This window comes from Ananas comosus, linkage group 3 (genome assembly GCF_001540865.1).
Source record: "Ananas comosus cultivar F153 linkage group 3, ASM154086v1, whole genome shotgun sequence".
NCBI classification, from domain to species: Eukaryota; Viridiplantae; Streptophyta; class Magnoliopsida; order Poales; family Bromeliaceae; genus Ananas; species Ananas comosus.
Window position 1 is genome coordinate 4,008,464 of NC_033623.1, and position 15,206 is coordinate 4,023,669.

Here is a 15,206-nt window from a genome sequence, read left to right on the forward strand (position 1 = left end):
GCGGCTCGGGCGTTGCCGCTCGAGCCAGGCTCGGTCTGCAGACCTGGGCGGCGGCGCCCAAGGTTCAGGGCGGCGGCGGCGATCCGAAGGGCTGCGGCGACCGACCGGGAAGGTCGGTGGGACACAGGAGAAGGCCGCGGGAGTGGACCAAGGCGGCTGCGACGCGGGGGTGGAGTTACCAAGTCTGCTCGGTCCGAGCAGACCTGGGATGGCTGCAGGGTGGCCGCGGCGGCGGCGGCGGCTCGCAGGAGCGCCGGCGACCCGCAGGGGTGGTCGCCGAGTGTCCGGGGACGGCGGCCGAAGCAGGTGCAGGCGGTGGCTGCGCGCGGGGAGGCCGCGAGTCATCCTCGACCTAAGCTCGGCTTAGGCAGCAGCCGGGTGCATCAGCGGCCGCGGTGGCGCTTGGCGACGGCGGCGGTTGGCGGGGATGCTCGCCGGAGCATGGGGCGACACCGGCGGAGGGTCTGGAGGTGGCGGCAGTCTCGGGCTTCCTCACAACCCGAGATAAGAGAGAAGGAGAGAGAGGATGATTTTCAAGAAGAATATGCAAGAGAAAGTATATGCCAAAATTATTCTTACCTGCACTAAAACCTATGTTATTTTTAACTTGATATCTCCATCTGTGCTATCACTATTATTGCCGTAATAAATTTTTTACAATGCCTTCCAACCACTGAATCAGATGAATTAGAAAAACAAAATAAAGCATAAAGCTAACCCATTAATCTTTTGCACGCATATTATTGGCTGTTACATCAGCACCCAATGCTCCTTCTCGAGGAAAGAGCAATCCAGGGTGTGGGAGTGGGATAGTATAGGAGCTCGAAGTTGTTGAAGATCTCGACGGCACCTCCGTGCTGGGCACTGATGACTCACCCAAAGACGCGCGGCAGAGAAGGCAACGTGTCGGTGACGGCGGTGTTGTCATCATTGGTGGCGGAGGAAGAGGCGGAGGAGAGGTGCTGGATCTGAGCCTTGACGCGGGGTGTGGTGGTTGGAGACGACGCCATGGCGAAGGGGGTGGGGGGGAGGAGTTCTAGGTAATGAAGGATTTTGAGGTGGAAGTGGGCTTCGAAAATGAAGAAGGGAGAAGGGCGATGTGGGGGAGAGGGAAGGGGGAACGACCTATTGATCGGAAATGGAGAGGGGAGAGGAAACTTGCAACTGAGGGAGAAGAAGGAACGACGCGGAGTGGAGAGAGGAAACGCTCCTCACCGTACGAAAACCAAAAAAAGAGAGAAAGGCGGTTCAGTTTGGTTCGGTTGGGTTCAAAGTTTCAGAGATGTAGTGCACGATTCGGTTCAAAAATTAGAAAAGCTGTTCGGTTTAGAGAAAAGTCAAGTGAGAAAGAAGAAGTAATTCGGTTCAGAGAGGTGGTTCGGTTCAAAAGGGACGGCTTGGTTCGAAAGAGAGGCTGCTGAGGGTGAAGAATAGCTTGCCATGTGGCAAAGTTATTGGGAATTCATATAGTTTAATAGATAGTTTAATAGATATTATACTATTTATATCTACATTGTACTATTACAAAAGCTACACTATTATCGACCGTTCTTAGCGTAAGTAACAAAAGGTTTGGTGGTTGGTACCCAAAGTGTAAGGTACCGAACTTCTACGGTTATGACGTTTTGGTCGGAACTGGCTCGAAAAGCCATTGGAGCAGTTCCGGTGAAGTTCGGAGGCATTCGGGTGTTTTCGGAACGTATCGGGCGCGAAAACGGAACCCAAAAAGCTATGATTGGATCTTGGCTGAAATCCGGCAAGGCGTGGATGAAAAGATCGTTTAAACGCGCTCGAAAACATGTTTTGGGAGGTCTCGGTGCGATTTGAGACGAATAAGAGGCCCCGGGAGTGAAAAAGAGCAAAAATGGACCAACGGCTGAAATTGCTGAAAATTGGCTAAGTCCTAAAAATTTTGGGCTATCTGGACCTACGAGGTCCGGACCCTAGCTGCAGGGTCCGGACCCTGAACCCGAAATCTGCCCAGAAACAGCAGGGGCTGATTTGTAATTGTGGGGGGGTTGACTTGTAAAGGGGCCTTAACCCCTTCTTCTTCTTCCTCAGCCAAAAAGCACCACACACACACACATTTGGCTAGAGAGAGAAGCTCTCCTTTCTCTCTAGATCTCTCCCTTATCTCTCTAGATCTCTCTCCCAAACTTTGGGATTTGGTGGAGAAGGAGTTGGGGAACGCGTGTGGAGCAACGGTTCGAGTCTTCGTGCGCCCGGTGGAGCGGCGTGCTTCCGATTCGGTATTTGCATTTCGGTAAGTGTTGGGATTTTAGTTTAATCCTTAATGCTTAGTATTCTAGTAGCCTCTAGAGTAATTCTAGCATGCTTTCCCAATGAGTTTTGGGTTGATTGGAAATTGTATGCATGCTAGGGTTAGAGGTTGGGGTTTTGGGCAAATGAGGGTTTTGATCTATAATAACACTATTATTCTCTAATTGAAGGTTAGAGATGAGCCCCAGGTGACTCTAGGTTGTGAATCGGCGAGTGTTCGTTTGCCGATTTCGAGTTCGGGTTGAACCGGAGGGCGTGTGCTGCGGGAGGCCGATTGCAAGCGACTACAAGCAATCGGATAGCATTGTGAGGTGGGTTGTGCTTCACCGAAGTGATTAGGTTACTTCCATGTCAAAGTGAAGTGGTTTGTCATTGATGCATGTAGTGGTAGTTAATTACATAAATGAATGCATAGGTGGATGCCATGTAATTGCATGAGATGTTATGTATTGACTATCTTGGATGACAAGTATATGTATTTTGACATATTATGTAATATGTTGGATGAAAGTATATACATGTTGACACATTAAAGAATATGCTAGAAAATATATGCATGTTAGCATTATGAGAAATATGCTAGATGGTATTTGAATGTTGACATTGTGAGATCATGCTAGATTACATATGCATGTGGACATATTGTGAATATGTGAAATTCATGTAAATGTTGACATTGTGGATTATGTTAGATGAATATGCATGTTAATATATTATAGCATTTGCTAAATGGATGTTGGCACTATGAGAATATGTTAAAAAGTATATGCATGTGAAAATGTGAACATTGTGACAACGGAAATGGCATTGACATAATAATGAGAGCATAGAGACATTATGGCATTAGCTAGAGACATTGTGACATTGTGGCATTAGCTAGAGATATTGCGATATTGTGGCATTAGCTAGAGTTTATGTGATTACTCAGTATATGAGGATTGAGATTGGTGTTTATCCCGATTTGATTACTACTAGTTGGTAGGGTATCACGCCCCGAGACACAGCGGAAGCCCACCCGGCATGTGTCCAGACCCGCCATACGTCTAAAACATATAAGGCGTCTAAAAGAAAACGATAAAGAAAATAGTAGAAGAGAGACATCTAGAAGCATCAGAGCAAGTACAACTAGATTCTATAATAAGAGAGTAAACAAGAACTAAAATCCATTACGTAAAGAACCATAAAGTAGTACAACTAAAATCCCAAATACAATGACTAAAAATAATACAATGGTGGTCTCTATACATGGTAACAAGACTCTCTTTCACCAAAACACAAAAAGAGAGTAGACCACCTAGGAGCAAAAGCAAGCTCCGCACTAACTAGCTATGCGACTCCCTTGCCGCGATCCCGTGCCTCCGCCGGTACTGAAGGCTCTGAAATAAAATCATAAAATAGGGGGCGTGAGAACTATTAAATAATAGTTCCCAGTGGGCAATTACTAACTTAAATGAAAAGCGCCACTAGGCCCAAAACTAAGCAAGTAAGTAGAAGCGAGTAATAACCGATATGAACAGCAACACTACAACAAAACTATGTTTTAGCGACGATTATTTTTTAAATTAGCGGCAATTACAATTGCCGCTAAAATGTTTTGTGGCAATCTTAACAATTGCCGCTATTGGCAGGGTCGCTAAAAGCTTTAGCAGCATTTATTCCGACGGTTGGTAAAAATCCAAATAAATGCCGCTAATATTATACAATAACGACTATTATAAATGCCGCTAAATAGTATGCAATAACAACTATTATAAATGCCGCTAAATAATATACAATAACAACTATTATAAATGCCGCTACAATTAATTATAATTGCCGCAAAAAACATACTAAATGATTAATTAATAAAGCTTATAGCGGCAATTAAATTAATATTAAAATACTTGATTAACAACTAAATACTACAATGAATTGAAATATTAAAAAATATTAGTAACCAAAAAGCATTAATAATTTGTATAACAAATAGTCTCAACTCTCAAATTACAATCTCAGAATTCAAATTAAATTTCAAACATAAGTTCTAACAAAAAATACTTGTTCAAAATGTAGCAAAAAAATAACAAACACCGCATGTCTTGCTTCCCACTTCAATTTCCGCAGCTCCAGCTGATCTGGATCAACCAAAAAGAAGTCATAAAATTAGTATATGAAATTACCAAATAAAAATCATCATATCAAATTTCTGAAAAATATGAAAGTTGGGTTGTACTGATTTGGTCTAACTTTTCTTTTCATTTTGTAACAATAGCATTCAAATTAAGTAAACAAGCACATCTGAAAATGAACATGAGAACAGCGAAAAAAATTTCAGGCCAATATCACCAAATAGGTTAGATTAATATCTAGAGGTGAGAAACTAAAACTACATACAGTTTATCCTAGGAACCTCAGAATCAAATTAAACCAGCAAATGCTGAACACCACTTCAAAAGCATAGTAAAACAACCATATCTCATCTTCAACTAATATCAATTTGGACAAATTTTAAAAAAAATCAAATTAGATTTGTTCAGCAATACGCAAATTTAGTCTATCAAAGAGAAGCAGCTTGATGTTTGTCATTCAGCATTTCTCAAGCAAACATTATGCAAAAATTCACTCCAAGTAGTTGGAAACTAGACAATAAAATATATCACAAGGCAACGAATGAACCTAATGGCTATTTGGTTGAATATGCATGATTTTGTAAGGAACTATGAAGCAATTATGATTCGTAAAAACAATTTGAATGATGCACACAACAGTGGCCCAATCAACCATGGTTGTTTTTATTCTACGTGTGTATTCTACTGTGCTTCAATCATATCCAACAATTACTGGCAATGCAAGTTAAGAATTTCAGTATCACGCGGGCTGATGAGACAAGGCAATAAATGATGCAAATCCAAGTGTGTAAGCAATTGAATGCAACTTTGACTGCTTCAATAAAACAAGAAAATAGCTTCACTTTCAACCAAAAACGTGGATCCACCGTAGGGTCGCTTCAGCCACTATTACTGTCAAAATGTAAAACATTAATGTTACTGACAATCATAAAACTGACTTATCAACAATACATTTTGAGGCAACTGTAGCATTTCGCAATCTATAAACTACATCACCATCTTTGTGTTGTCCCTAGAGATAGAGATGATTGCACATATGGACACCCAATTTTTATATTTTTAGCAGCAATCACCACTTTCTCTAGCTCGCCTTCAGTTTATCATCACTGGACGAGCAATCCATCTCACAGAAGTGTGAGAAAGTGAGCATAAATGTTCAAAAGGAAACAAAGCAATAAGATGGCATTTAACAGCTAAGAACAAATGATAATCATCAAGATTTTGGAAAGGAATATCAGCAGAAAACGGAAAATCTAAGAACAATTCAGCTTTAGGCAAAAACAAACGGCACGGCATGAACACTATCACTCTATTTATAAAAAGAAGATGCTCTAATTTATCAGTCATTAATTGCAAAGATAAATATTAATTAAGAGTTAAATGTATAGAATTAACAAGCAACAACCATGATAATGATGATCTGAAACTAATTAAGCATGCAGTAGTTCTCATCACATGCAACATCTACTAGCATGTAGGTGGAAAAAGACAAAAAAAAAGAAGAGAAAATTAAACTTTCAAGTACTCATATGTGGAGATCAAAGCTAGGCTTAGATTATTGATTAATTTCATGCGTATGCGTTGATTATTAAATTAGATCATTAACTTTCATAGTTCATAAAAGAAAAAGGAATCACAAACAAAGCATATTTAATCTATAACTGTTGCCAAAGACACACACACTATCTCTCTCTCTCTATATATATCTATATATGAAAAGAACCTAATGGAAGAGAGAAGAGAGTTGACCTTTGAATAAGAAGGTTAGCATGACATGAATATATTAAGAAAGAAGGAATTAAAGATGCATGAGAGGGGCATAATCTCTCTTTATCAAACTGCAATCTCACAGCTCATCAACATGATTTAAATAATAATGATAGAATAATCAAAAAAAGAATGTAGTACTGCTGGTAGGTAAGTGATTCCTATAAATAAAGGTTAATTTTAAGATAATGCATATGCATGGGATAGTTAAATTATTGTCCATAACTACCATGAACTTGTCACAAGGAATAAGTACAAAAATATTACCATCATCTTTATTAATTGAAAGGCATAAACTCCAATTAGAGAGCTGTGGTTTTGATTATAACTACTCAACATCCCTCCTTTGTGAGAGGATTTTGAAATAAATAGGAGCAAATTGAATAAGACTAGCTAGGAGATCAGTTGATATATGCCATATGAAACAGCTGTTGTTTTCTAAAAGCTTAAGCTGTTAAAAAATAATTTTAATCATTTGAAATGCCCTCAGCAAACCAAAATGAACAACACCGTCGACAGAATAAGTCCATCTCCCTCCCTCCCAAGCTTCTCTTGTATGCGGACTTGATTTGAATTTATGGAATAATCACAAAAAAAATAGTATGTCAGTTTTGGATTCTCACAGCACGATAATCTATCGGGACACAACCCCTCTCGTAACGAGAAGAGAAAACATTGCTTCCGCAGGGTACAAAGTGATTTCAGAGGGGATGAAGCGGCTGACAAACTTATAAATCTCCCTCATTTTTTACTTTTTACCCAAAGATGGCTCAACTGCAAGTCATTCATGTAAATTAAAAGCAAAATAAAAGAAAATAATAAAAACCAAGAGATGAAATCAAGATAATAAGATAGTAATGAGACTAATAAGAGACATGAACAAAAGAGAAATGAAAACAACATTAACTGATAGGATAAGAAGAAACAAATCAGATTAGGACCACACCTGGATCACTCGCCAACAACAACAACAACAACAACAACAACAACAACAAAAGAAAAAAATGGAAAATCCATACCACTTTGAGAAGAAGCCTCCGCAATTTGCTCCTCTGGATCCCGGACAGCTTCTGCGCCTAGGATCCTGAAATGGAAAATAAAAGAATAGGTATTAAGAACAAAAAGCAGAGAACCAAAAGCTTTACCTACTCCTCCAGAAATTCGCTTTCAATGTAGTCTGCCAGCTGAGGATCGCTGCACTTTTCTGCAAGTACCTTCATTTTCCTCCACGAGAGCAGCATATTGTGTCTGCTGAAGCTTGAACAACGTGCTTCTTGTAGTAGTATTGGTTGAAATCTGATCTTGAAGCTTCCTCAATTCCTTCAGAGTTGTTTCAGTATGAGTGATCTTACTCTCCACACCTTGGATGCTCATCTCTAGTTCTTTCATTTGGGTTTTCAAGGATTCAGATGTCTCTTGATCTTGAGCAATATTCTCGCGAAGCTGTAACAAGAACTATTATTAGTATGTCCTGAAACAGCACAGAGAATGTTGTCAAAAGAAAAACAAATACAACCTGATACAAAATGAGCAGTAAGTGCAAGAAACAAGTATCAACTGTTTGTCATGAATTTGAATCCAACAAGTACAAACTAGAAAATGACATACTTGTAGCATTCAACCCATTGATAAAGAAACATACTTCAAAAACTTCCAGAGTTGACTCAAAACTTGGCAGAGTTCTATCTTAGTTCAGCTTGATCTCAAGTTGACTCAGATATAAGCTCAGTATACGGAACGCAGAGAAGTCAAGCTTGGAGAAACTCAGTTGACTTGGTGAGAAATCAGAAACTCAATACTAGTCATTGAGCTCAGGCGGGTTTTAGTGTAGTTAAAATTAGCCTCTTCTTCAAAATAACCCAGGCTTATTGAGAACAATATCGCAATAGTTAGAAATATATTAGAATTTATTTAAGCACAAAAAATGAATTGAGTCAAGTCTCTTCTTTTCTGACTTATGATAAAAACTATTACTTCAAAAGTAATATGAGACCACGATGCATAATTGTGATTGAATCGTACGTATATGAGACCATGGTATTAGAACAAGTACTAAAAATAAGAAACAAGTGATATATCCAAGAAAGGTTCCAACTCAAATAAATGTTATATGATGTTAAAGGGGAGACACTCAGACATTCCTCTGTTGAGATAAACAAGCTGGATCTCAATCCACTAACAAGCCAACTCACATTAATCTTTTTCCTTTCACTTCCTCTTTAGATATATACCTGGACTAATTAAGTACCAGGAGCTACATATCACTAAACCTCTGCACTTAGTAATTAGTAAAATAGTAATAAGCAGAGCCAAACATTAATTCTTTGTCACTGTTATTATGTTTCCTTTCATCCAAACAGGTAAGCTTGCACAGTAGGTGTTACTAATAAAAGGATGTAGAATTTGTCAATGGTTCAGCAAACCCAGCTAAAATTACTTTATAATTAAACTAGAATAAGTTGCAAAAAATAAATCAAATACATAACCGTTCTATATAACTAGTTCTATCTCTTCATTCCCCTTTGAGGATTTGTGATAGTGTGGGAATTAATGAATCCGATAGTTTTATTTTCTCATGATTGTTTTTGTGTGTGTGTGTATATATATATATATATATATATATATATATATATATATATATATATATATATATATGGAAGTTAAATGACTTCAGGATAAAACTGTTGCAAGTGTTTTGGAATCCTCCAAAGGAATGTATTAAATATTAACTTGTTTTGAATATATTTCATGAACTTTCCTTAGCTAATACAGTTTGTAACTTCGAGTTCTTCCCTAATTAATTTCATCAACAAATTCATTTTGATATATAACAGCTAACATCAACAATTAATGCCATTTATTTTTTTTCCCAATTTGTAGATTATGTGTTAACCACATAATTAATCTAGCAAAGCATGAATCTATATATTTTTGTAGAAAAACTAAGAAGCAGGTTTTATTCAATTATATCTCATTTTTGTTACCTTAATAAGATCGTACAAATATTATTGAAGTTCAGCCCAAATGAAGAAGTTGCGCAGTGGCACTCAGAAACATACATAAATATGTTTGTTTAGTTTTGCAAAATAAAAAAAATAAAAGGGATCTTGTACCCCTTTAAATTTCTCATGATCCAACATAAACTAGAGACATTTCCAGAGCATTGTAGATCTACACAGCGAAAAAATAAAGGAATACAACTCTTCATCGACAATTACGCACAGCTACGGCAAATATATAACCAACATAATATTGCCTCAAGATCTCTAAGAAGGCATAGCTATAGCTAAAAGAAGATATTTCTATACCTACATGCCACTCGGCGAGCCACACGGCACGGTCGTCGCGGCTCCGCCGGAACCCTAGATGCCACTCGGTGAACCACACGGCACGGTCGTCGCGGCACTTACCTTTGTTGTTCTATTTCAGGTAGGAAGTTATTCAAATAGAGAGCAAATTATAACCAAAATGAGGAGGAACTTGAACTAGAGAGCATTACGACGAGCCCCTTTTGGACTGCGAACTAATTAGGGTTTTGGAGAATGAGATTGGACTCACTGGGATCGACGTCGGTGCTGATGAGCTCCAAGACGACGTTGCGGCCGATCATGTCGGCGAAGGAGTCGAGGTGACCGGCAATGGCGTCCTTGAAGTCCTCCTTACTCTTCCTCCGCACCGTCAGCGCCGCCCGCGCCTTCGTCTTCGCCGGCGCTGGCGCCACCTTCTTCTCCACCGCCGCCTCCTCGCTGATCGCCGCCACAACCACGCCCAGATTCGAGCTCCTCCTCCTCATCCTCTGATGTTGATGATGATGATGATGATNCATTCCGATTTCAGCACAAGTCATTATAGACTTATACATTGCTTCTCAAAAACCAAATAAAAATAGTATCTCACACTATTTTTATTTACTTCTATTTTTATACCAAAATCTGGTATATTACAAAGGCTGCACTTACATGTATGTCTTATGCATCCTGCCAATCATTCTCAGGCTAATCAAAATACTGATCTTTTGGTGGCTGATGCAGATCAGTCCACAGTCCTTCAGACTTGAATTGCAGGTGCTACATGAAGAACCTAATTATTAAATTTTATTTAAACGCCACTAATTATTAATTAATTAAAAAATCACAAGGTAATATTTATATGACCAAAGTTAAGTTTACAACTAGTGAGATAGAACAGAATCTAAAATCCTATAAAGGGTAGAGTGATACTTTTCAGAATTCATACTTTTCTTTTATGAAAGTTAGTCAGATAACATCTATCTGAAAAAACATCTTGAGTATATCAAACTGAATATGAGGCAAAATTCTAGTTACTTGCGGATAAAAAGATATTCACAATCAAACATTTTATGAATAAAAAGTCAAACATTGATCACGATTTTGGAGGTCTAAACAATCTCAAGCGTCCTGAAATTCGTACTGAACTTCCAACTTAGTAGGTACTATTAAGTTTGATTGTCAGGCCTCATCTAGTTCTTCTCAGTCCGTATATTTTAACTAGTTCTTCTCGATCCGTATAAATAAAATTAAGAATCGTCTCGATCTGAATTAATATTAGAAGATACATCTTTGAACTTCGACTCAATCTAAATCAAACTTAATCACCTAAATTTTTCTGAATCAGGATGTTCTCATGTTAGTCACAACACTTTTTAAGATGACCCTCAACTAATTAAGAGTGCAAATTAAGTTTGTCCTGTAGAATGCGAAATGCATAAGATACATAAAACTGATATGTGAGATGAGATCTTAGGTTTTGGCTCCCATAAGAAATGATCCGGAATTGTATGTACCAAACGAAGGTTAAACAAACAGCGCCAGCAGAGTTTGCCTACAACCTCATTTTGCTCAGAGTGCAGAAAATGTGTTCTCACGAGCAAAATAGATAACATGCAATGATTAAAATCCACAACCTTAGAAATCCGAGGAGTTTAGGAGTGATTTCGATACTAGGTTACGTAACAGATCGATCTAATGAAAAGTCACTTAGAAATAGTGTTACCATCCATTACATTTGGTCAATTATCTTACAACCTAAATTTCTTCCAATCCTCAACACTACAAATTCCAACCACTACAAATCAAAGGATGGGGACCTGATGTAGAGATCGGTGACGTTGAGGGAGAGCTGGGCGTGCTAGAGGGGATTCTCGGCGAGCCACACGGCGCGGTCGTCGCGGCTCCGTCGAAACCCTAGATGCCGTCGCCGAGAGCTTTCTCAGCCACTCCTCCGCCGCCGCCGAGAGCTCCTCCGCCGGAGACGACGACGCCGCCGCCGCTGCCGATAGAGAACCGACACAGCTTGGATCGAGAGAGGAGCGGGGAGGGGGAGGAGGAGGGAGGAGGGGGAGCCTGGATCCAGAGAGGAACGGGGAGGGGGACGGGGACGGGGATTGGGGAGGGGGAGGGGGAGTGGGCACGGGTTGAGAGAGGGCGCAGGTTGGGTTGGGTTAGGTTGAGGTTGGGTTAGGTTGGGGTTGGATTAGGATTATATTTAATATATAAATATTAGTAGATTGAAACTATATATTTAAAAATAATTGTCGCTAAAGGTGTAATAAAATAATCGTAATAGCGGCCGTTTGATAATCACCGCTAAATAATTGCCACAAAAAGTCCCTTTTGGTGTAGTGCAAGTAAATAACATGAATGCTTGCTATAACATGATGTCTCTACTTAGCATGATTTGCATAAGTAAGAAAGCTACTCTAACATGAATAAACATGAGTGTGCAACCAACATAATGTCCACAATGGAAATAGTAAGATGTCATTATTTACTATTCTAGTTCAAGTCCACTTGGCATATTAACTACTTATAGTTACAATCTTGTAAGACCCACCCATAGGCTGTCTGGCCTGTGCCGTGCCTAATGGCCCCGTGGTAGTCAACATCCCCACTCTAGGAATGAGCCTCCCCACGGCAATCCATTTCGGCGCCCAATCCCGCATGGGCGAGCATATGTCGCGATGGCTATCTCCGAAGTGCTGGCTTGTACGGAGCGACCCTCACAAGCATGTGTTAATGAGCACAAGGGCAAGCAAGCGTAAAATCTGTCTCAAGTCTCAAGTCATCATGTCTAAAACATGGAATATAACCTATGTTTCAATGGCCTATCACTATGTCATCGTGTCTAAAACACGGAATATAGTCGATGTCACAATGGCCTATTTCTATGTCTCTATGTTGCAGTTTCACAGTTTACTAGTTCAAGTGCCCCTTTATGGCACTTGTGTTCACCAAGTCTAAGCATGAGTTTAGTATTCAAGAATACATAATTCGAGTCATTTTCATCATACGAGACATGTTTCAATTACCCAAGAAGAATGCTACTCACATGCATGATTAATCCACATAAAGCTCTACTATATAGAGATGAATTTTCATAATACATAACACATGCATTTTAAGCATTCTAAAATTCACATAAATTCTACCTAGCATGGATATGCATGCAATGCGATGAAACGAAAATATTTAACCATTTAGAAAAAGTTTTCTCCTATTCCAATGAAGCCAAACCCACCGAAACTAAACGAAACTCTTCGTTTGCTCCGACGAAGGTGTCCACCACTCTCCTAGTACCCTAAAGGTCACAAAAGGAAGGATACACGAACGTTACGAAGAATCATTTGCTCAAACATTAAGCAATACAAGCTAAGGGCAAAAACTCACCAAAAATGGTGAAAATGCCTCTTGATCTTCCAAAGAGAGCAAGAATCCTTCAAAACCAACCTAAAGGAAGGTTCTAATCCAAAAGATCAAGCTTCAAAAGCCCTCAATCCAAAATGCCCAAAATCAACCCTAAGTTTCCATTCTAGGGTTCCATCTCAAATCCACCAATGAAACAAGAATCTAGAGGAAAGAAACTTGTTACATACCTCTTAGAAGCTTCAATCAAAGCCCAAAGTCCACTAGAAATGATGATTTTCCCTCAAACAAGCTCCAAGTCCAAGCCCCAAGCCTCTACCAAGGTGGAAATTGCTCAAAAGGCAAAAAGAGAAGTAAATTCACCAAAATCTAAGCAAAAAGGGGGTCAAATTCAAATGGGATGGTGAAGAGGGCTTGCTCCCTTACCTTTTTTCTTGCTGGTGTCAAGCTCAGGAAAGGCCCTAGGGGCGTGGGGTGCAATATAGAATAGCAACAATCGCAAAAACACCCCTGCAGTTCGACCAGTTCAGATTTTGCCAAAGTGTACCGGTACACGGGAAAGTGTACCGGTATAAATCTCATGAAAACACAAACCCGAGCCTTGGGTTGGCTATAATCCACATCTGTACTGGTACAACCATCGGGACTGTACCGGTACACAATGTGTTCCGGTACAACCATCAAGGTTATACCGGTACACAATCCTGCAGAGGCAACCCGAGAGCAGCCTAAGTCCTCCTCTTTGGCGGGCTTAGCGCTACTTAAAATACCACAAATCTCAAAATACGAGCCATAAGTCGGAACACTGTCAACAACCCTCCAGAATCTCTGGAAAAGTTCAGAACACTCATCAAACACTCGAACCTCACAATTTGTAAAGGTCCAGTGTGTTACATAGGGTATCCTCGGGTTAGAGGGTTGGATCATACTCACACACGTCTGTTTTGCTTGGCGTGGTGCTCCACCCAAGCTTGGTCTCCGGAGTACTTCTGGTAGGTGTTAGCATAGCTACCCCGCAGACGGTCCCAGGTGAGAGTAGCGGACGTCTCCTCACGATTTGTAGGGATTTGGTTGTGAGTCGGGGCTCAACCTTCGGGTTAGCCGGAAAGATTGGGTTACAAAAAGGATAAATGATTGGGCTGTGGATGCAGCAGAGTGCGCGGTACGTAGGATTGACTTGAGGCCGAGTCGGGTGGCTAGTTTGGTTAAAGTAAATGAAACTTTAAAAGCAATTGATAAATGGCTTGGAAAGTAGCTTGGAATACTATCAGATGATCTACTTAGTTGATTACATGATTTACATTTGCATATTGCATGTCTTGAGGCATACGCATTTATTTATTGCTTACATAAATATTTGTGGATATCTGTTGCACTAACATGATTGCAGTGCCTTCTTTGGACCTGGTGGGTTGAGCTTCTCCCTTGGGTGGCCGTACCCACTGGAAACTATGGACAATAGTTCTCACCCCACGTTGTTTCGGGGGATTTCAGGTTCACACGTGAGCGGCGCGGCGGCGCGAGAAAAAGGCGTAGCTCCGTAGATAGCGCCCTACCACCGAGACCAGAGATAGCGGTACCCCAGTCGGCTTAGCTAGGGTATAGAAAATGAAAGAAACAAACTTGTAATAATTCGAAATCAGTGATTGTATTTGGAAGAAAAATGTAGTATGTAAACTGTGATGAATGCTTGTAATAGTATAGATGTAATTATATTTTTAATACTTCCTTATGCAATCTTTGCTTGAATACTATTCTTGGTTGGAACCTCATGTAGTGTATTGATTGTGACGCATTGGACGTACAGGGGAAACTCTGTCCGCGGTACAGGAAAAACCCTGTCCATTCAGCGGCTGTTGGCTGCCCAAATCCGACCAAATAGGCGGGGCCGCGGGCTCTGACACGAAGTCTCAAGTTCGAAACCTAGTTGCTTTATATTTTCAGCTTACAAAGCAAGTAGTATGCTACATTTTTTCTAAAAAATAAATGTTACAGTATTTGTGCTATATTATCTATTCCTACACATTATTTCTCCAAAAGTTGCCACATAGCAACTTTCCCTTCATAGTTGAATGTGGGCTTCACCTCGAACTAGTTCAAGTCCTTCCTCTTCCTTTTTCTTCGGCTGTTACTTTCGTTCATCGGCAAGATGAATCCCACCTCTCATCATCCATTTTTTTATCGTTATTTTTTCTTGTTTTATCGATGTTTTCTATTTTTTAATTTCTCTAATTAGCTACTCGTCGCATCGCACGAGTTACTACGTTATTTGTACATAATTGTACTTATCTATACCTATACATTAATCCCCAAAAGAAATGCCACATGACTGTGTTTTCTTCACTGTTGGCTTTCACCTTATTAAACCAACTCTTCGCTACGCACATAA

At 39.9% G+C, this 15,206-nt stretch overlaps 1 protein-coding gene across 1 annotated transcript; it reads right to left on the bottom strand.

Moving 5' to 3' along the window:
* On the bottom strand, window positions 4,231-9,971 carry LOC109707997 (probable lipoxygenase 6). Its single transcript, XM_020229550.1, has 2 exons — window positions 9,759-9,971; window positions 4,231-4,394 (listed from the first exon to the last, which is right to left on the bottom strand). The coding sequence occupies exons 1-2, from the start codon at window positions 9,946-9,948 to the stop codon at window positions 4,291-4,293; spliced, it is 294 nt and encodes a 97-aa protein (XP_020085139.1). The 5' UTR covers window positions 9,949-9,971; the 3' UTR covers window positions 4,231-4,290.